Source organism: Salmo salar, chromosome 08 (assembly GCF_965601325.2).
Source record: "Salmo salar chromosome 08, fSalSal1, whole genome shotgun sequence".
Classification (NCBI taxonomy): Eukaryota; Metazoa; Chordata; class Actinopteri; order Salmoniformes; family Salmonidae; genus Salmo; species Salmo salar.
Window position 1 is genome coordinate 7,519,303 of NC_138298.1, and position 23,086 is coordinate 7,542,388.

At 45.1% G+C, this 23,086-nt stretch overlaps 1 protein-coding gene across 1 annotated transcript; it reads left to right on the forward strand.

Moving 5' to 3' along the window:
* Positions 1-2: 2 nt before the first annotated feature.
* On the forward strand, positions 3-21,692 carry LOC106609897 (V-type proton ATPase 116 kDa subunit a 3). The gene is made up of 21 exons (XM_014208942.3): positions 3-280; positions 3,020-3,142; positions 3,773-3,851; positions 4,113-4,261; positions 4,503-4,598; positions 5,109-5,173; positions 6,037-6,163; positions 6,363-6,445; positions 6,630-6,723; positions 10,132-10,344; positions 13,721-13,874; positions 13,986-14,125; positions 14,689-14,846; positions 14,922-15,012; positions 15,635-15,753; positions 15,911-16,124; positions 16,296-16,409; positions 16,668-16,754; positions 16,998-17,118; positions 20,567-20,738; positions 21,078-21,692. The coding sequence occupies exons 2-21, from the start codon at positions 3,026-3,028 to the stop codon at positions 21,160-21,162; spliced, it is 2,478 nt and encodes an 825-aa protein (XP_014064417.1). The 5' UTR covers positions 3-280; positions 3,020-3,025; the 3' UTR covers positions 21,163-21,692.
* Positions 21,693-23,086: the final 1,394 nt, after the last annotated feature.

The window sequence follows — 23,086 nt, forward strand, 5'->3', positions numbered from 1 at the left end:
GAGAACACCATTACCCGGTGTGTGAGAACACCACCGTCCCGGAATTTGAAACCGGTTGGAGACGTCAGTGTGACACAGAAGAAAGAAAAAGGGGAAAAACGGTCAAATAGTTTCAGCCATCTAACTTCGTTACCTAACGTAACGGTCGTCTGTACTGTAGTCCCTTTGTTTACATCTCTGCATCGTGCACGTTGCACCGTCCCCACTTGCCAGAGGGAGAAATGCTGGGATAGCATGCCCCAGTTAATACACGGCTAACCGGCGAGCTAGCTAGATAACGGTAAGTTCCACAAGTTCATTTTCGGTTCAGGTAGCTAGCTATCGCCCTACGACGTGAAGACGTTTCGATGAAATGGTCAACCATCTCTATTTTGACGGGCATGTGTACAGCTATGCGAGCCAACGGCAGCTAGCTTGTCTTTACTAGCCAGGTTACTGTTAGCTGTTCTGATGCTGATGGCCGCCAGCCGGGTTAGCGTCTCCTACTGCGACGATTCGGGACAGTGCTGCATGACTCAAAAGAGAGTAGTTAGCGAAACTGCCTTGTGGCGAGTGATTGTGTCCTCCTAGCATCGTATCCTAGCTAGCTATGATGAATCCGATGCAACTAAAACTAGCTCATCACTGCCCCTAGGATTCCATAGCTCTAGTTCCAGCGTCGATGTACTGTCTCTGCCTACTAGATGGTATCGGAGTGAACAGGCCGTGGCTCGGGTGGCTGAGGTCCTTGATTATCTAAATTGGCCTTCATGTGACACCGGGTGTTGCAGTTGTCCTGGAAGGAGGGCAGGCAGTGCGCCCCCGGTGATGCGTTGGGCTGGATGCCCCACCCTCTGGAGAGCCCTGCGGTTGTGAGCGGTGCAGTTGCCGTACCAGGCGGTGATACAGCCCGAAAGGATGCTCTCAATGGTGTATCTGTAGAAGGTTGTGAGGGTCTTCGGGGCCAAGCCTAAGAGGCGCTGTGTGCTGCCTTCACCAAGCTGTCTGTGTGAATAGACCATTTCAAGTCAAATCAAATTGTATTTGTCACATAAGCTGAAAACAACAGGTTTAGACTTTACTGTGAAATGCTTACTTACGAACCCTTTCTCAACAACGCAGAGTTAAAAAGTAAGAAAATCTGCACAAAAAATGGTAACACAATAAATAACAATAAACCCGGCTATATACAAGGAGTACCGGTACGAGTCAATGTGCAGGGGAACGGGGTAGTTAAGTTAATATCGACATGTTGGTAGGGGGAAAAGTGACTAGGCAGTCAGGATAGTTCACTTTTTCAGGATCTGAGGGCCTATGCCATTTCAGGTTGTCAGTGATGTGCACACCGAGGAACTTGAAACTTTTTACCCTCTCCACTGCGGCCCGTCAATGTGGATGGGGGTGTGCTCTTTCTGCTGTCTCCTGTAGTCCACAATCAGCTCCTTCCTTTTGTTGATGTTGAGGGAGAGGTCATTTTCCTGGCACCACTCCGCCAGGGCCCTCACCTCCTCCCTGTAGGCTGTCTCGTCATTGTTGGTAATCAGGCCTACGACTGTTGTGTCGTCTGTGAACTTGGTGATTGAGTTGGAGATATGCGTGGCCACTGGCCATGGAGGAACAGGGAGCACTGGAGAGAGCTGTACTCCCCCGTGGGCCCCCCCGTGTTGAGGATCAGCGTGACGGTGGTGTGGTTTCCTACCGTCAGGAAGTCCAGGACCCAGTTGCACAGGGAGGGGTTCAGACCCAGGGCCCTGAGCTTAATGATGAGCTTGGAGGGCACTATGGTGTTGAAGGCTGAGCTTTAGTCGATGAACAGCATTCTTACATAGGTATTTCTCGTGCCCAGGCGGGATAGGGCAGTGTGCAGAGCAATGGCGATTGCATCGTTCGTGGATCTGATATGCAAATTGCAGTGGGTCTAGGGGGGGTGTCGGGTAAGGTAGAGGTGATATGATCCTTGTCTAGCCTCTCGAAGCTCTTCATGATGACAGAAGTGAGTGCTACGGGGTGATAGTCATTTAGTTCAGTTGCCATTCGCTTTCTTGGGTACAGGAACAATGGTGGACATCTTGAAGCAAGTAGGAACAACAGAGTGGGATATGGAGAGATGGAATACGTCTGTAAACACTCCAGCCAGCTGGCCTGCACATGCTCTGAAGCTTGGGATGCCGTATGGGCCGGCAGCGTTGCGAGGGTTTACGCGCTGAAACGACTTACTCATGTGGGCCACGGCGAACGAGAGCACACAGTCCTCGTGAGAGTCCATCACTATTTAATACAGCCTGTACATGTATCCTTGCTATGTCTTCTTCTACGTAGGTCTGAATACTTAATTATAACAATGTAATTAGATGGTAACTAGCTACTATTTATATTAGTAGTGATAGTACTCCCATATATACTAAAGTGTACTACAGGTCTCTGATTTCCTTTTCTTATTTGCAGTACGTGTGTGTGTGTGTGTGTGTGTGTGTGTGTGTGTGTGTGTGTGTGTGTGTGTGTGTGTGAGGGCCCCCGCTACGCCTCAGCTGACTTTGATTATAGGTTTGAGTGACTGTAGTATTTTATCAGTCTCTCTCTCATTACCATCTCTCAATCACATGGGGTGGTATCCTGTTCTCTTCCCCTCATCTTAACTCAATTACTGTCCGGCCATCTGTCACATATCGAGAAATTAACTTTTCTGTGTTCAGTGGCTCGCTACAACTCCTCCTGACTGGTCCTATCCCTCCTTACTCTCCGTCTTTCTCTTGGTGCTTTACAATCCTCTCCGGACTGTCTATATTAGCTTTTATTTATTTACATTTTTGTTACCGTTATTTAACCAACCAGACAGGTAAAATTGAGAAGAAACACCTTTTCTTTTTAGCCTGGTCCCAGATCTGTTTGTGCTCTTGCGAACTCCATTGCTGTCAGTGTCAAGCCAAACATGACACTCAGGCTATTGTCTTTTTCCAATAATGAGTCTATCGGAAGTTTTGAACAGGTCATTTATAATATCTTTTAAAGTTGATTGTTTATTTGACACTCATTTCTACAGGTCGCCATGGGCGCGTTCTTTCGGAGCGAGGAGGTGTGTCTTGTGCAGCTCTTTCTCCAATCGGGGTCAGCCTACAACTGCGTCAGCGAGCTTGGAGAGCTGGGACTGGTCGAATTCAGAGACGTGAGTTCTTAACTTTGACATTTTGGTATTGAACATCTATTGTAACGCTGATAATAGACTAATTAGACAATAAGCTTACTTGGCTTTTAAATGTATAATTAACGTCAATACAATAGATATCCTATTAAATTACCAGAGGGGCTATGCCATAAATCCTCAGTTCCAGACTGGGGTGAAAATGGCAGCCATTGGGGTCAGGGAGAAATCCAAACCAGTCTAATTGGAATGAATGGCAGTAAATGCATAGGTGATGCATTTCCTGCTTCTACTTAAGCAGTAAAATAAAAGTAAGGTAGGTAGTAAAACATAAATTGTCTAAGTCCTATCATCAACTGATTTTAGCCAGTGTATGGCTGTGAATTGACTGCATTGTTTGAATGGAGTGTTGGCATATTGGCAGTTAATTTGAAAAAATAATGGAATTATTCCTCTAAGACTGTATGGCTGGCTAGCTAACAAACCTACAGTGCAGATAATATTCACATTCCTTGTTTTACACAATTATCTTATTACAGCACTGGCAAACTATGGTTGGCCCTTACCAAAATGGCTGACCCTTTTAATCCGTCATAAGAAGGTTCACGTCCATTCTAGTATTCTAACTCCTCCTTCTCTTCCTCTCCACTCCAGTTGAACCCCAATGTCAACTCGTTCCAGAGGAAATTTGTGAACGAGGTGCGGCGCTGTGAGGAGATGGAGAAGACCTTCAGTGAGTCTCTGACCTTCACACCATACGATCAGAGAGCATTCTCATATGGGATATTCATCAAGCCTCCTCCTCTACATATCCTCACTTCCTCTTTGATAATCTGCATCTGATATCCACTCGCTCCCTCATTCCTCTTCCACTCTCCTTTTCTGCACATCTTCTTTCCCTTCGCCATCCCTCCATCCACCCTTCTGTTCATCATCCCTTTGTTCATTCATCTCTCCACCCCACCTTTCCTTCTCTTCGTCCCTCTCTCCCCAGCGTACCTGGAGCAGGAGATCGTTCGGTCCCTGTTCCCCCCGCAGGCGGGTCCTCTCCCAACCCCCATCCCCGTGCCCTCCGCCCCCCAGCCCAGAGAACTCATGGCCATCGAGGAGGAGAGCGAGAGGCTGGCCAGGGAGCTACGAGAGGTGAGGAGGGGAGAAAGAAGAAGCTAGGAGGGGGGAGAAAATGGGAGAGTGGGGGGGAGAGGTACTGAGAAGGGGAGAGGCACTGTTTTCCTACTTTGAAAATATATCCCTCCTTAGACATTCCAGTCGAAACGTTGCAATTGACTCTACGGGACCATATACAACTAACTGTACACCAAGTAATTTTTATTCCTTTCATTGTTTGGGCTATTCATACTGTTCTGCTGTCTGATTGGTCCAGGTGTCCAGGAACAGAGACTGTCTGATGAACCAGCTGATCCAGCTCAGCCAATACAGAGGGGTTCTGATCCAGACACACACTCTCACCGTCTCACAGGTAGGAACGACAGCTCCCAGCATTGGTCTCTAATCACCTCACAGGTATGAACTACAGATCCCAGTATTCTCTCTGCTGCTCTGTGGTCGGCCATTGTTGCACTCACGCGCTCTTGGAATTATGAGTTTCCAATGTCAAAAAACGATTCAAGTAAACCTCAAAGTTATTTTCAAACGGGATGGGCCAAGTTTCCGAGGAACTCATGAACACAGCAGATGTGTATGGAAAAGTGTTGATTTCTTTAGCTGAAGCTTTCATTCTGATAAAGGCCATTGATGGCCGAAACATCATGATTTTACCTCGAATTAGATAAATTAGAATTAGAATTGATTAGAATTTTAAGCGAGAGTTGCACCTATTCCTTCCAAATGTTCTCATGATTTTTGGTTGTACTTAGTCTCTCATTGGTTGAGCACCTTGCACTTAGTCTCTCATTGGTTGAGCGCCTTGCACTTAGTCTCTCATTGGTTGAGCGCCTTCTACTCATCTCCTATCTCCCTCTCTTGTCAGGCTCATCCTCCCTCTACTCTGGAGACTGTTGCCTTACTGGACAACAGACAAGACATCAGGCTGAGGTGACAGACGGACAAATATATATATATATATATATATATATATATATATATATATATATATAAATCAGTGGAGGCTGGTGGGAGGAGCTATAGGAGGACGGGCTCGCTGTAAAGACTGGGACGGAATAGATGGAAATACATCAAACATATGGAAACCACGTTTGACTCCGTTCCTTCCATTCCATTCCAGACGTTACAAAGGAGCCTGTCCTCCTGTAGCTCCTCCCACCAGCCTCCTCTGATATCAATTGCTTCATTGTCAATGGCTGCATCTCAAACAGCACCCTGTTTCCTATATAGTGGTCTGGCTCTGGTCAAAAGTAATGCACTATAAAGGCAATTGGGGTGCCATAGGTTGCCATTTGGGAAGAACACTATCCAATGGACTTTCCCTACTGGCTTGACAAGCAGCCTAAATATAGTTCACATTGCAATATATAAAAGAGAATATGTGATAAGCAAAAGTGTCTGCGTCCCAAGTGGCATTCTATTCCCTATGGGCCCCGGTCAAAATAAGTACACTATATAGTGAATAGGTGGTCATTTGACGCAACCAGTGTCAAGAGGAGAAAAGATGAAAGATATTTGGTAAAACTTTATATGTATAGTCCGGATTGATGCTCTACAGATGGTCGTACGATCAATAAACTATCTGTTGATAAGCAACTGCTTTCTAAGGTTAGGTTAAGAATAAGGTTAAGGGTTAAAGTTAGGGTTAGGATAAGGGTCAAGGTTAGGGTTAGAGCTAGGGTTAGTAGATAGTTGATTGAAATGTTACTGATAGTCAATAGACAGGCGGACTATCCAAATAAAGTGTTACCAAATATTTTTCCCTCACTTGTCTTCTTCCGTCTCCTTCCCAGTTTTGTGGCTGGCGTGGTCCACCCGTGGAAGGTTCCATCGTTTGAGCGGCTGCTATGGCGAGCGTGCCGCGGTTACATCATCGTCGACTTCAGGGAGATGGAGGAGAGGCTGGAGCTTCCTGAAACGGTAAGAAATGACACGGGGACAATAGAGGGATGAATACAGGAAAGGAAAGTAAAGGAAAGAATGTTGGAGGATCATATCCTTATGAGTGTTCCGTTAAGAAGAATGGACGTATTTCCCTTTCCACACAAATAAGGAAAATTATGTTTTTTTCCCCTTCTAAATCCCACTTTCTTACTTCATTCTTTACGACCAATCACAGGGCGAGATGGTCCAGTGGACAGTCTTCCTCATCTCTTTCTGGGGCGAGCAGATTGGACAGAAAGTCAAGAAGATCTGTGATTGGTTAGTGAGAGTAGATCCGAAGTTTATAAACATTTTCAGTTACATGTTGAATTTATTCTCTAATTTATTGTCTTATCTAATGATTCTTGATCTCCTTTTTTTCTTACCCCTTCTCTATCTCGCTCTCTTTCTGTCTCTCTTTCTTTCTTTCCTCTGTCTCTTTCTTCTTCTGTCCTTCTCTCAGTTTCCACACTCACACCTTTGACTACCCAGAGGGCACGACGGAGAGAGAGAAGATTCTGCACGGGCTGCAGGGAAGGATAGTAGACATCAAAACGGTAAGAAAAGCGAGCGAGATTGAGCGATAGAGAGAGATGGACAGAGACTAGCTGATCATTTTGAGCTGGAACAATCATTATCTCTCAGTTTTCTGTGTTTTCGTCGGACATCATCGATGTTGGGTGGATATCAGGCTACGCCTGTTCTATCTTGGGCTCCCGAGTGGCGCAGCGGTCTAAGGCACTGCATCTCAGTGCTAGAAGCGTCACTACAGAACCTGGTTCGATTCCAGGCTGTATCACAACTGGCCGTGTTTGGGAGTCCAATAGGGTGGCGCACAATTGGCCCAGCGTCGTCCGGTTTAGGGTTTGGCCGGGGTAGGCCGTCATTGTGACCTAAACTGGGACATGCTTAACACCCCAGCCATCCTACAATCCAAGCTTGATGCCCTCAATCTCACACAAATTATTAATGAACCCACCAGGTACAACCCCAAAGCCGCAAACACTGGCACCCTCATAGATATCATCCTAACCAACGTGCCCTCTAAATACACCTCCTGCTGTTTTCAACCAAGATCTCAGCGATCACTGCCTCATTGCCTGCACCCGTAATGGGTCAGCGGTCAAACGACCTCCACTCATCACTGTCAAACGCTCCCTGAAACATTTCAACGAGCAAGCCTTTCTAATCGACCTGGCCCTGGTATCCTGGAAGGATATTGACCTCATCCCGTCAGTAGAGGATGCCTGGTTATTTTTTTTAAATGCCTTCCTCACCATCTTAAATAAGCATGCCCCTTTCAAGAAATTTAGAACCAGGAACTGATATAGCCCTTGGTTCTCCCCAGACCTGACTGCCCTTAACCAACACAAAAATATCCTGTGGCGTTCTGCATTAGCATCGAACTGCCCCCGCGATATGCAACTTTTCAGGGAAGTTAGAAACCAATACACACAGGCAGTTAGAAACGCCAAGGCTAGCTTTTTCAAACAGAAATTTGCTTCCTGCAACTCAAACTCTAAAAAGTTCTGGGACATTGTAAAGCCAATGGAGAATAAGAACACCTCCTCCCAGCTGCCCACTGCACTGAGGATAGGAAACTCTGTCACCACCGATAAGCCCACTATAATTGAGAATTTCAATAAGCATTTTTCTACGGCTGGCCATGCTTTCCACCTAACTACCCCTACTGCATTCAACAGCACTGCACCCCCCACAGCTACTCGCCCAAGCCTCCCCATTTCTCCTTCTCCCAAATCCATTCAGCTGATGTTCTGAAAGAGCTGCAAAATCTGGACCCCTACAAATCAGCTGGGTTTGACAATCTGGACCCTTTCTTTCTAAAATTATCTGCCGAAATTATTGCAACCCCTATTACTAGCCTGTTCAACCTCTCTTTCGTGTCGTCTGAGATTCCCATAGATTGGAAAGCAGCTGCTGTCATCCCCCTCTTCAAAGGAGGTGACACTCTTGACCCAAATTGTTACAGACCTATATCCATCCTACCCTGCCTTTCTAAGGTCTTCGAAAGCCAAGTCAACAAACAGATTACCGACCATTTCGAATCCCACCGCACCCTCTCCGCTATGCAATCTGGTTTCAGAGCTGGTCATGGGTGCACCTCAGCCACGCTCAAGGTCCTAAACGACATCATAACCGCCATCGATAAGAAACAATACTGTGCTGCCATATTCATTGACCTGGCCAAAGCTTTTGACTCTGTTAATCACCACATCCTCATCGGCAGACTCAGTAGCCTTGGTTTCTCAAACGATTGCGTCGCCTGGTTCACCAACTACTTCTCTGATAGAGTTCAGTGTGTCAAATCGGAGGGCCTGCTGTCCGGACCTCTGGCAGTCTCTATGGGGGTACCACAGGGTTCAATTCTTGGGCCAACTCTTTTCTCTGTATAGATCAATGATGTCGCTCTTGCTGCTGGTGAATCTCTGATCCACCTCTACGCAGACGACACCATTCTGTATACTTCTGGCCCTTCTTTGGACACTGTGTTAACAACCCTCCAGACGAGCTTCAATGCCATACAACTCTCCTTCCGTGGTCTCCAACTGCTCCTAAATACAAGTAAAACTAAATGCATGCTCTTCAACCGATCGCTGCCTGCACCTGCCCGCCTGTCCAGCATCACTTCTCTGGACAGTTCTGACTTAGAATTTGTGGACAACTACAAATACCTAGGTGTCCGGTTAGACTGTAAACTCTCCTTCCAGACTCACATCAATCATCTCCAATCCAAAGTTAAATCTAGAATTGGCTTCCTATTTCTCAACAAAGCATCCTTCACTCATGCTGCCAAACTTACCCTCGTAAAACTGACCATCCTACCAATCCCCGACTTCGGCGATGTCATTTACAAAATAGCCTCCAATACCCTACTCAACAAGCTGGATGCAGTCTGTCACAGTGCCATCCGTTTTGTCACCAAAGCCCCATATACTACCCTATACCTGTACGCTCTCGTTGGCTGGCCTTCGCTTCATAATCGTCGCCAAATACATTGGCTCCAGGTCATCTACAAGACCCTGCTAGGTAAAGTCCCCCCTTATCTCCGCTCACTGGTCACCATAGCAGCACCCACCTGTAGCACGCGCTCCAGCAGGTATATCTCTCTGGTCACCCCTAAAGCCAACTCCTCCTTTGGTCGTCTCTCCTTCCAGTTCTCTGCTGCCAATGACTGGAACGAACTACAAAAATCTCTGAAACTGGAAACACTTATCTCTCTCACTAGCTTTAAGCACCAGCTATCAGAGCAGCTCCCAGATCACTGCACCTGTACATAGCCCATCTATAATTTAGCCCAAACTACTACCTCTTCCCCTACTTTATTTATTTATTTTATTTATTTTGCTCCTTTGCACCATATTATTTATATTTTAACTTTGAACTTTCTTCAAATAACAAATCTACCATTCCAGTGTTTTACTTGCTATATTGTATTTACTTTGCCACCATGGCCTTTTTTGCCTTTACCTCCCTTATCTCACATCATTTGCTCACATTGTATATAGTCTTATTTTTTTCTACTGTATCATTGATTGTATGTTGTTTTACTCCATGTGTAACTCTGTGTTTTTGTATGTTGTCGAACTGCTTTGTTTTATCTTGGCCAGGTCGCAATTGTAAATGAGAACTTGTTCTCAACTTGCCTACCTGGTTAAATAAAGGTGAAAAAAATAAATAATTGTAAATAAGAATTTGTTCTTAACTGACTTGCCTAGTTAAATAAAGATTAAATAAAATAAAAAATCCTATTATACAAAATTATCCACCCTGGGTTGTTAACCCCTTCCTCTCCATGATATATTTCAGGTCTCCCAGACAGGTGGTTCTACCCCAGTGGAAGGTGTTCTATCCATATCATTAGAATGGTTCTCATTCTATTTGTATGGATTCTTATCTATTCTGTGTTTATTAAACCCCTTCCTTCCCTCCATGGTTTCCCTCAGGTCCTCTCCCAGACGGAACATTACCTGCAGCAGTTGTTGTGTCGCTCGGTGACCGTGCTGCCCCAGTGGAAGGTGCGGGTCCAGAAGTGTAAGGCCGTCCAGGCCGTGCTCAACCTCTGCAGCCCCTCCGTCACTGACAAGTGTCTCATCGCTGAGGCCTGGTGTCCCGTCAGGAAACTGCTACTGCTGCAGAGCGCCCTGATCGAGGGAACGGTGAGAGAGGAGGAGGGTGGGGAGGAGATAGAGTAGGGATGGGCAAATGGCGGCTTCTCTCTCTCTTTCTTTCTTTCTTTCTTTTGTAGGCCCTCTGATCAATTTCCAAAAACATTTATTTGTAGATTTTTTAAGGACTCAGTCGAGGTCTCAACTTCCTGTTACGAGTTAGAATAGTAGAATATACAAGGTGCAGTTTCTACATTCGGTTGTGCATCAGCAGTTTTTCTCTTGTTATTTCAGTCACTCAATTATCCATGTCAGCTCATCATTTTTAGATTGGTAAGTTAGTCTAGCCAGCTATCAAAACGTGTAGTAATTAATCATGGCTGAATACTGACCGGGCACATGCCCAGAGGCCTTGACTTCCAGGGGGCCCTCATTGATATCATATTAAGTCATGTCAAAATGTGCCGAATTGCAGGAACATTGCTTTGAAACTGCAAAAATGTATCTCCACCCCATGGCAAAATGGATTGAATTGCAGAAAATTAGCTGTAAAACTACAATTTTGTCCTCTGCCCCATGGCAGAATGGGTAGAATTGCATGAAATGAGTTATAAAATTGCAACATTTTCTCTCCGCCCCATGACAAAATTGCTAAATGTTTAGAACTTTAAAATGACATCTACATTTTCTCACAACCAAATCTCGCTTAGGGCCAGGCCTGGCTACTGGTATAATGCATTTATTTAAGAGAATTAAGTATACTGAACAAAAATATCAACGCAACATGTAAAGTGTCGGTCCCAATTTTCATGAGCTGTAATAAACATCCCAGAAAGATTCCATACACACAAACAGCTTATTTCTCAAAATGTTTTGTTTACATCCCTGTTAGTGAGAATTTCTATTTGCCAAATATATTCCAGCCACCTGATAGGTGTGACATATCAAGAAACTGATTAAACAGCATGATAATTACATAGGTGCATCTTGTGCTGGGGACAATACAAGGCCACTTCTAAAATGTGCAGTTTTGTCACACAACTAAATCCCACAGATGTCTCAAGTTTTGATGGAGCGTACAATTGACATGCTGACTGCAGGGATTTCCACCACATCTGTTACCAGAGAATTGAATGTTATTTTCTCTTCCATAAGCCACCTCCAAAGTTGTTCGAGAATTTGCTAGTACGTCCAACTGGCCTTACAACCGCAGACCATGTGTAACCACGCCAATCCAGGACCTCCACATCCAGCTTCTTCACCTGTGGGATCGTCTGAGACCAGCCACCCGGACAGCTGATGAAACTGTGGGTTTGCACAACCAAAGAATTTCTGAATAAACTGTCAGGAACCGTCTCAGGGAAGCTTATCTGCTTGCTCGTCATCCTCACCAGGGTCTTGACCTGACTGCAGTTTGGCGTCGTAACCGACTTCAGTGGGCAAATGCTCACCTTCGATGGCCACTGGCACGCTGGAGAAGTGTGTTCTTCACGAATGAATCCCGGTTTCAACTGTACCGGGCAGATGACAGACAGCTTGTATGGCGTTGTGTGGGCGAGCGGTTTGCTGATGTCAACGATGTGAACAGAGTACCCCATGGTGGAGGTGGGGTTATAGTATTGGCAGGCATAAGCTACGGATAACGAATACAGTTGTATTTTATCGATTGTAATTTGAATGCACAGAGATGCCGTAATGAGATCCTGAGGCCCATTGTTGTGCCACTCATCCGCCGCCATCACCTCATGTTTCAGCATGATAATGCACAGCCCCATGTCGCAAGGATCTACAGTTGAAGTCGGAAGTTTACATACACCTTAGCCAAATACATTTAAACTCAGTTTTTCATAATTCCTGACATTTAATCCGAATAACAATTCCCTGTCTTAGGTCAGTTAGGATCACCACTATATTTTAAGAATGTGAAATGTCAGAATAATAGTAGAGAGAATGATTTATTTCAGATATTATTATTTCATCACATTCCCAGTGGGTCAGAAGTTTACATACACTCAATTAGTATTTGGTAGCATTGCCTTTAAATTGTTTAAGTTGGGTCAAACGTTTTGGGTAGCCTTCCACAAGCTTCCCACAATAAGTTGGGTGAATTTTGGCCCATTCCTCCTGACAGAGCTGGTGTAACTGAGTCAGGTTTGTAGGCCTCCTTGCTCGCAAACTCTTTTTTAGTTCTGCCCACACATTTTCTATGGGATTGAGGTCAGGGCTTTGTGCTGTCCACTCCAATACCTTGACTTTCTTGTCCTTAAGCCATTTTGCCACAACTTTGGAAGTATGCTTGGGGTCATTGTCCATTTGGAACCAAGCTTTAACTTCTTGACTGATGTCTTGAGATGTTGCTTCAATATATCCACATAATTTTCTTTCCTCATGATGCCATCTATTTGGTGAAGTGCACCAATCCTGCAGCAAAGCACCCCCACAACATGATTCTGCCACCCACGTGCTTCACGGTTGGGATGGTGTTCTTCAGCTTGCAAGCGTCCCCCTTTTTCCTCCAAACATAACGATGGTCATTATGGCCAAACAGTTTCTGTTTGGCCACATTTCTCCAAAAAGTATGATCTTTGTCCCCATGTGCAGTTGCAAACCGTAGTCTGGCTTTTTTATGGTGGTTTTGAAGCAGTGGCTTCTTCCTTGCTGAGCTGCCTTTCAGGTGATCGGCAGTCCCATAGGGCGGCGCACAATTGGCCCAGCGTCGTCCGGGTTAGAGAAGGGTTTTGGTGGGGGGCTTTACTTGGCTAATTGCGCTCCAGTTACTCCTTGTGACGGGCCGGGCACCTGCAGGCTGACCTCGGTCGTCAGGTGAAGAGTTTTTCCTCCAACACATTGTTGCGGCAGGCTTCCGGGTTGAGCGGGCGGGTGTTAAGAAGCGCGGTTTGGCTGGTCATGTTTCGGAGGATGCATGACTCGACCTCCGCCTCCCAAACCCGTTGGGGAGTTGCAGCGATGAGACAAGATTGAAATTGGGGAGGAAAAAAGGGGGTAAAATACCAATAAATAAATAATATAATAATTTGAAGGAAATCTTTGAAATTGTTGCATGTTGCGTTTATATTTTTTGTTCAGTGTAGTTTAACTGCACAAATGGATTGATTGCACAAATCAGTTGACTGCATGTGTGTGTATGGATGTGGGTACGCAGACCCGCACGTTTACTGCAGCCCCTCATGACCAGTTAAGATTTGTGTGGCCCCCACCCCCATCAAAGTTGTTCTGAGATAGAGGGAGGAATAGACAGGGATGATCAAGGTGAAAGAATAGACAGGGATGATCAAGGTGAAAGAAATTAGGCTTTTGGCTAGGTAGACACATAAGAATGTGGAATCAGATTTTGGTGTTTTGATTACTTTAGGCAATAACAGGAATATCTCTCTCGCATCTCTCTCTTTTTCTCCCTCTCCCACAGAGGAAGAACGGTAGTGGTGTGGACTCATTCTATAACCGCCTCCCGGACCCCAGCACTCCTCCTCCCACCCTCTTCCACACCAACTCCTTCACAGCCGGCTTCCAGAGCATCGTAGACGCATACGGTGTTGCCAGATACAGAGAGGTCAACCCAGGTATACACACACACCAGAAAACTCAACAGTCATCCACCAACTCTGTCAACCCTAACTTTCGCTCTCTGTGTATGTTTTGTGTGTTTGTCCCTCCTGTGTCTCCGTCCGTAGCGGTGTACACCATCATCACCTTCCCCTTCCTGTTTGCGGTGATGTTTGGGGACGTGGGCCACGGCCTCCTCATGACCATGGCCGCCCTCTGGATGGTGCTGCAGGAGAGAGACCTCAATCTCAGGACCAACGACAACGAGGTACACACAGCTTACCACTCTCCTTGTGGATGGTACTACAGGAGAAATACCCCGAACTCAGGACTGTTTTATTAGAAGAAAAAAATATTGAACCTTTATTTAACTCTGCAAGTCAGTTAAGAACAAATTCTTATTTACAATGAAGGCCTACACCGGCCAAACCCGGACGACGCTGGGCTAATTGTGCGCCGCCCTATGTGACCAATCACGGGCCGGGTTGTGATACAGCCTGGATTCGAACCAAGGTGTCTGTAGTGACGCCTCTAGCACTGAGATGCAGTGCCTTAGACCGCTGCGCCACTCGGGAGCAATAAGGTAAACAGGAGGAGGGGAGAGCCCTCTAATGCAGGGGTGGGCGACTCCAGGGTGTGTCACCAATCAGGCGCCAGAGGACTGGAGCTGATGCTCGAGCCTCTCCCCAAACACACAATCATCCCAGTTTCCTGTCTCAAGTTTGTCTTCATGTAGAATCACTACTGGAAATTAACGTGTTTCAACTGGCCCAGCCACACACTGTACCCGTCTTGACCTCATCCACTGAAGAGCATCTCTCTCTCTCTCAGATCTGGCAGATGATGTTTGGTGGTCGGTATCTGATCCTGCTGATGGGTCTATTCTCTATCTACACCGGAGCCGTCTACAACGAGTGTTTCAGTAAAGGCCTCAGCCCCTTCCCCTCGGGATGGCACCTACAACCTATGTTCCAGCACTACAACTGGAGGTAAATGGATACACACACGTATGCATACAGACACGCCCCACACACACTAACATTGTTCTCTCCATTCTGTGTCAGTGACGAGACTCTGAGGGAGAACCAGTATCTTACTTTGGACCCGAACGTGACCGGAGTGTTCCAGGGGCCCTATCCGTTTGGCATCGACCCGGTAACTAACTCTAAACTACATCCATCCATCTTTTTATCTATATATCGGTTTTCCCTATTTTCCCATTCGACGTCTTCATTCTGTACTGAATGAGCCGGCACTGGAAACCCCCTTGCAACATGTATCCAAGCTCTCTCATACAGCAGCTTTGGAGTGAGTAGACTCTGGAAACAGTGATGCACAGTGATGTAACATCAACATTTTTCAGGACTGAGTCAAATGAAAACATGGTGGTAACATTACCCATTTCCTTTTATTGTACTGCAATGGCGATTACTAACAGGCATAGGCCTAGAACCGTACAAATATGTTAGGTACTGTGCTGGTGATTACTAACAGGCATAGGCCGAGAACCGTACAAATATGTTAGGTACTGTGCTGGTGATTACTAACAGGCATAGGCCTAGAACCGTACAAATATGTTAGGTACTGTGCTGGTGATTACTAACAGGCATAGGCCTAGAACCGTACAAATATGTTAGGTACTGTGCTGGTTTCAACAAGAAATGAAAAGAGAAACAAACTAAACGTAAAGAAACATTCTTGTGTACGGAATACTTGAATTTCGACACATTCCAAAACAATGTCTGTTGTGTTCCGTTTTCTGACCTTTGACCTATAGATCTGGCGGCTGGCCAACAACCACCTGACGTTCCTGAACTCGTACAAGATGAAGATGTCCGTCATCATCGGGGTCGTCCACATGACTTTCGGAGTCTGCCTGTCCTTTTTCAACTACATGTAGGTCAATTACATATAGTCTACACCTTTTGGCACTATATCTTCTAACCCTATACTGAATTGAGGTTTGTATTATAATGAACCCTCTCTTTTCCAAGGAGACCTTATTAACACATCTGATCATAGTCATGTTCTTTGTCTCTCTCACACCCTCCAGTCACTTGAACCAGCTGAGCAGTGTATTCCTGGTACTGATCCCAGAGCTGTTGTTCATGCAGTGTCTGTTTGGCTACCTGGTCTTCATGGTGTTGTTTAAGTGGGTGGCGTTCAGCCCCCAGGACTCAGACCGGGCCCCCAGCATCCTCATACACTTCATAGATATGTTCCTGTTCACTGAGAATGAGGATAATCCGCCCCTCTACCACGGACAGGTGAGGAGCACACGCATACACCCACGCGTGCCGGCAGACAGACTTGCACGCACACACGTGATTGTGGATAGGTGAGTGTACCTGTCCTGTCCACCTAGCTGCATTAAGCTCTAGCAATGGACAACTTTAATGATTATCTGTTTCTCTTCTGTCCCCCCCCCCTCCCTCTAGATGATAGTCCAGAGGGTCCTGGTGGTGGTAGCTCTGGCGTCAGTGCCTGTCCTGTTACTAGGGAAACCACTCTATCTCTACTACAACCACAGGAGAAGAGCCAACACAAGAGGGGTAAGGGTGTGAGAGAGAGAGAGAGAAAGACTGAAAGAGACCGGGATTGGAAGTGGATAACTACATTTGTGCTTGTAAGCGAAGGAGTCCGACAGCGTTTGTAACATATGCGAACAGTTAAGTCTGTGCGTGAGTGATTGAGACTTGAAGTCTGTTTACCCTACTGAATCATTGGTTTTAGACCTCAGCCCTCTGATTGTAAGTAATAGATGCCACATGTCGTGTGTGTTTGTGTGTGTGTGTGTGTGTGTGCGACAGGGAGAAGAGCGCCCCCTTGTGACGGACACCAGCTCCATCAACGCATTACAAGGAGACCTGGAGGAAGGCGGAACCAGAGAGGAGGAGGTGGGGGGAGGGTTAGAAAGTAGGAGGGTTCATTTGAGGAAACTGGGTCTTGTTAATTAATGTAAACCGTACCAAAAGGTTTTTCAACTGAAAACGAAAATGGGTGTTTCTTATTGGACAGTGTAGTCCCTCCAGGTTTCGGTCTGGTTTTTTGTTTGTTTGGCGTCTAGTGTATATGGACCAGTTAAGGGCTCAGTGTTGATTTGGGATTCTGGTTGTAACCCTTTCTCTCCTCCCCTGCAGGAGTTTGACACAGCGGATGTGTTCATGCACCAGGCCATTCACACTATAGAATACTGTCTGGGCTGCATCTCTAACACAGCTTCCTACCTACGACTGTGGGCCCTCAGCCTCGCACATGCACGTGAGTCACACACAAACACACTGTCACATTGTGGCAGTGACGTTTGTGCATGTGTGTGTGACAATGTGACGCTGACGTTTATGCGTGTCACACACCCCCAAATATCTAACACACACGCTCTCATAACACACAGACATACACTTAAATCTAAGTCTCCTACTTCATCTATACACGTCTCAATTGTTTTTCAAATCCATCCTTCACGGCACTGATCTGAAAGAACTGACCAGGTGAAAGCTAGCCTAATGATGAAAGGGGGATACCTAGTCAGTTGTACAACTGAATGCATTTAACCCAACCCCTCTGAATCAGAGAGGCTGCCTTAATCGAGCTTCTATCACATGACTTTCTTTCACCTGTCAAGTACTTCCTAATCAGAATAGATGAAGGGCGGGAGACAGGGAGAAGACTGTTTTTGAATTTTTTTTTAAATCAGGAAACCGTTTGCCTATCACCTTTAAGCAATCGAAAGAGAGCCCACCTTCTATTCCCAAGTTGACGCCAAATGTGAACGATGCCAACATAACACTGCAGTTCATGGACATACAGTATGTTCTGGTTGTGTCCTAAACTAAAAGGCTATTGGGATGCTATTTTCAATGCAATATCCAATATGACATAAGTACCTATAACTACTTACCCACTGATAGCTATAGCTCCTGACCCACTGATGCAGTGCCTTCGCAAAGTATTCAGACCCCTTCACTTTTTCCACATTTTGTTATGTTACAGCCTTATTCAATCTACACACAATACCCCATAATGATAAAACAAAAACAGGTTTTTAGTTTTTTTTACTGAATTATCAGATTTACATAAGTATTCAGACCCTTTACTCAGTACTTTGTTGAAGCACCTTTGGCAGCAATTACAGCTTCAAGTCTTCTTGGGTATGACGCGTCAAGCTTGGCACACCTGTATTTGGGAGTTCCTCCCATTCTGCTCTGCAGATCCTCTCAATCTCTGTCAGGTTGCTGCACAGCTATTTCCACGTCTCTCTAGAGATGTTCGATCGGGTTCAAGTCTGGGCTCTGGCTGGGCCACTCAAGGACATTTAAAGACTTGTCCCGAAGCCACTCCTGCGTTGTCTTGGCTGTGTGCTTAGGGTCGTTGTCCTGTCGGAAGGTGAACCTTCACCCCAGTCTGAGGTCCTGAGCTTCTTGGAGCAGGTTTTCATCAAGGTTCTCTCTGTACTTTTCTCCGTTCATCTTTGCCTTGATCCTAACTTGTCTCCCAGTCCCTGCCGCTGAAAAACATCCCCACAGCATGATGCTGCTAGCACCATGCTTCACCGTAGGGATGGTGCCAGGTTTCCTCCAGACGTGATGCTTGGCATTCAGGCCATCGAGTTTTATCTTGATTTCATCAGACCAGAGAATCTTATTTCTCATTGTCAGAGTCCTTTAGGTGCCTTTTGGCAAACTCCAAGCGGGCTGTCATGTGCCTTTTACTGAGGAGTGGCTTCCGTCTGGCCACTCTACCATAAAGGCCTGATTGGTGGAGTGCTGCAGAGATGGTTGCCCTTCTAGAAGGTTCTCCCATCTCCACATATGAACTGTAAAGCTCTGTCAGAGTGACCATTAGCTTCTTGGTCACCTCCCTAACCAAGGCCCTTCTCCCCCGATTGCTCAGTTTGGCTGGGCGGCCAGTTGCAAACATCTTCCATTTAAGAATGATGTAGGCCACTTTCTTCTTGGGGACCTTCAATGCTGCAGAAATGTTTTGGTACCCTTCCCCAGATCTGTGCCTCGACACTATCCTGTCTTGGCTCACTATGGAAAATTCCTTCGACCTCATGGCTTGGTTTTTGCTCTGACATACACTGTCAACTGTGGGACCTTATATAGAAAGGTGTGTGCCTTTCCAAATCATGTCCAATCAATTGAATTTATCACAGGTGGACCCCAATCAAGTTGTAGCAAAGGGCAAAGGGGGTGGAATACTTATGTAAATAAGGTATTTTTTTTCATATATATGTTTGAGGATTTTTTATTTATTTAATCCATTTTAGAACGTAACAAAATGTGGAAAAAGTCAAGGGCTCCAAACTTTTGACCGGTACTGTACACATATATTCACTACCGTTCAAAAGTTTGGGGTCACTTAGAAATTTCCTTGTTTTTGAAAGAAAAGCACATTTTTTTTGTCCATTAAAATAACATCAAATTGATCAGAAATACAGTGTAGACATTGTTAATGTTGTAAATGACTATTGTAGCTGGAAACAGCCGTTTTTTTATGAAGTATGTACAGAGGCCCATTATCAGCAACCATCACTCCTGTGTTCCAATGGCACGTTGTGTTTGCTAATCCAAGTTTATCATTTTAAAAGGCTAATTGATCATTAGAAAACCCTTTTGCAATTATGTTAGCACAGCTGAAAACTGTTGTCCTGATTAAAGAAGAAATAAAACTGGCCTTCTTTAGACTAGTTGAGTATCTGGAGCATTAGCATTTGTGGGTTCGATTACAGGCTCAAAAGGGCCAGAAACAAAGAACTTTCTTCTGAAACTTGTCAGTCTATTCTTGTTCTGAGAAATGAAAGCTATTCCATGCGAGAAACTGAAGATCTCGTACAACTCTGTGTACTACTCCCTTCACAGAACAGCGCAAACTCTCTCTAACCAGAATAGAAAGGGGAGTGGGAGGCTCCGGTGCACAACTAAGCAAGAGGACAAATACATTAGTGTGTCTGGTTTGAGAAACAGACGCCTCACAAGTCCTCAACTGGCAGCTTCATTAAATAATACCTGCAAAACACCAGTCTCAACGTCAACAGTGAAGAGGCGACTCCGGGATGCTGGCCTTCTAGGCAGAGTTCCTCTGTCCAGTGTCTGTTCTTTTGCCCATCTTAATCTTTTCTTTTTATTTGCAACTCTGCCTAGAAGTCCAGCATCCCGGAGTCGCCTCTTCACTGTTGACGTTCAGACTGGTGTTAAGAATGTCTACACTGCATTTCTGATCAATTTGATGTCATTTTAATGGACAAAGAAAATGTGCTTTTCTTTCAAAAACAAGGACATTTCTAAGTGACCCCAAACGTTTGACAGTAGTGTACATTTTAAGCAGCTCTTCTACATACATAATCTTTTATATATTTGTGTGACCTGGTGATCAAATTTTATATATATAAAAAAAAGAGCCACATGTATTTGTATGCTCTTTGCTAAATGGAAAAGTGGACAGCCTACTAATGGTTCTTTCAAGACAACTGGGAACTCTTTAAAAAACAAAAACGAGGTCAAATCATGACGTCAGTAAGCTTCAGGTCGGAGCTCTAGAAAGATGAGTTTCCGAGTTGGATGACCGTTCAAAAAGATTTTTCCCAGTCGGAGCTAGTTTTTCCTCAGAGTTACCAGTTGTCTTGAACGCACTGAAGTCAGAGATTTCAGAGTTCCCAGTAGTTTTGAACACGGCATAATACCAGTTGTGTGTGTGTGTGTTGCAGAGCTGTCGGAGGTGCTATGGGTGATGGTGATGCGTATCAGCCTGTCGTGGCAGGGCTACGTGGGATCTGTAGTTCTAGCCATCATCTTTTCCTTCTTCGCCACACTCACTGTCTCCATCCTGCTCGTCATGGAGGGGCTGTCTGCGTTCCTGCACGCGCTCAGATTGCACTGGTAGGTCACACACACCAACACCCTGTTGCATCTCAATGTTTTCCATCTCTCACCCCCACAAACACAACCAGTTGATTTGTATCCCACGCACGCACAGCACACATGGGGACGTGTGAAACTTCTCAGCCTGAAGTGGCGCAGAATTGTGAAAGTGTCGGTGGCTCGGATGGTAAGACGCTTCGGGAGGGCCGTCACGTGTGCTAGCAGAGCAGAGGTCCCTGGTTGGAGCCTCAGCGCGAGTCACGTCAGGAGGAAGTGGTAGTCGCTGAATAAGCAGCGTGACTTCCTTCACGCCACACCGTTTTCCATGCCTAATATTCCCATTTTCTTTCTTCCCAGGGTGGAGTTCCAGAATAAGTTCTACAGTGGAACAGGATACAAGCTCAACGCTTTCTCCTTTTCCTCCATCCTGAACCCTCTATAGGCTTTCAACACAGGACATTGTTACAGAGGAATTGCAGTACCTACACAGATATAGCCCAATAATAAGCTTGCATTGTTTTATATACCGCTTTCAACACAGGACGTTATGTTACATATGAAATACTGACAGATGTAGGGTGTTTGGGATGGTAACCTATTCTTTATATAGTGCACTACTTTTGACAAAGGAAGTGCACTATATAGGTTTTAGGGTTCCATTTCAGATGCATCCATAGCCTAATAAGCTATTGTTTGATACTAAAAAAAATTTGACTTGAATTTATCTTGCAGATGGTATCCTTCTTAAAAAGGAGAGGAACTTCTGAATATAGTTAGCGTTTAGTTGTTTTGCTCAGGAAGTGGTTTTTGACTTGCAGTTTCTCTTGATGAGCCTACAACAAAGATGGCTACTGTAGGAGTGCACTACGTTTCCCAGGGACAACTGGGGCACCATTTTGTGCATGGGAGCTTTCTATGTTATTACCACTTATAAATGAATGCCATTAAAGAATTGTTTTATAATCCCTAAAAGCTTGTGGATTGTCTCTACTTTACTGAAAATCCACAACAATGTTGAGTATGAACACCAGCCAACAAACATGATAGTTTACAGTACCAGTCAAAAGTTTGGACACCTACTCATTCAAGTGTTTCTTTACTTTTACTATATTGTAGAATAGTGAAGACATCAAATTATGAAATCATGTAGTAACCAAAAAGTGTTAAATCAAAATATATTTTATATTAGAGACTCTTCAAAGTGGCCACCCTTTGCCTTGATGACAGCTTTGCACACTGACATTCTCTCAACCAGCTTCATGAGGTAGTCACCTGGAATGCATTTCAATTAACAGGTGTGCCTTGTTAAAAGTTAATTTGTGTGATTCCTTTCCTTAATGCGTTTGAGCCAATCAGTTGTGTTGTGACAAGGTAGGGGTGGTATATTATGACAAGAACAGCTCAAGCAAGCAAAGAGAAACGACAGTCCATTACTTTAAGACATGAAAGGTCAGTCAGTACAGAACAATTCAAGAACTTTGAACGTTTCTTCAAGTGCAGTCGCAAAAACCATCAAGCGCTGTGATGAAACTGGCTCTCATGAGGACCACCACAGGAAAGGAAGAACCAGAGATACCTCTGCTGCAGAGGAGAAGTTCATTAGAGTTACCAGCCTCAAATTGCAGCCCAAATAAGTGCTTCAGAGTTGAAGTAACAGACATCTCAACATCAACTGTTCAGAGGAGTCTGTGTGGATCAGGCCTTCACGGTCAAATTGCTGCAAAGAAACCACTACTAAAGGACACCAATAAGAAGACTTGCTTGGGCCAAGAAACACGATGGACAATAGAGCGGAGGAAATCTGTCCTTCGGTCTGATGAGTCCAAATTTGAGATTTGTGGTTCCAATCGCCATGTCTTTGTGAGACACAGAGTAGGTGAACGGATGATCTCCGTATGTGTGGTTCCCACCGTGAAGCATGGAGGAGGTGGTGTGATGGTGCTTTACTGGTGACACTGATTTATTTAGAATTGAAAAAAAGGCACACTTAACCAGTATGGCTACCACAGCATTCTGCAGCCATACACCATCCCATCTGGTTTGCGCTTAGTGGGACTATCATTTCTTTTTCAACAGGACAATGACCCAACACATCTCCAGGCTGAGTAAGGGCTATTTCAGAGTGATTTAGTGCTGCATCAGATGATCTAGCCTCCACAATCACCCGACCTCAACCCAATTGAGATGATTTGGGATGAGTTGGACCTCAGAGTGAAGGAAAAGCAGCCAAGTGCTCAGCATATGTGGGAACTCCAAGACTGTTGGAAAAGCTGTCATCAAGGCAAAGGGTGGCTACTTTGAATCTAAAATCTGTTTAACACTTTTTTGGTTACTACATGATTCCATGTGTTATTTCATAGTTGATG

Bases quoted from the DNA above. Each gene is read 5' to 3' on its own strand.
- LOC106609897 (XM_014208942.3), top strand. From the start codon at position 3,026: ATGGGCGCGTTCTTTCGGAGCGAGGAGGTGTGTCTTGTGCAGCTCTTT. The intron at 14,847-14,921 runs GTAAATGGATAC...ATTCTGTGTCAG, and splicing joins TTCCAGCACTACAACTGGAG to TGACGAGACTCTGAGGGAGA. The intron at 16,125-16,295 runs GTGAGGAGCACA...CCCTCCCTCTAG, and splicing joins CGCCCCTCTACCACGGACAG to ATGATAGTCCAGAGGGTCCT.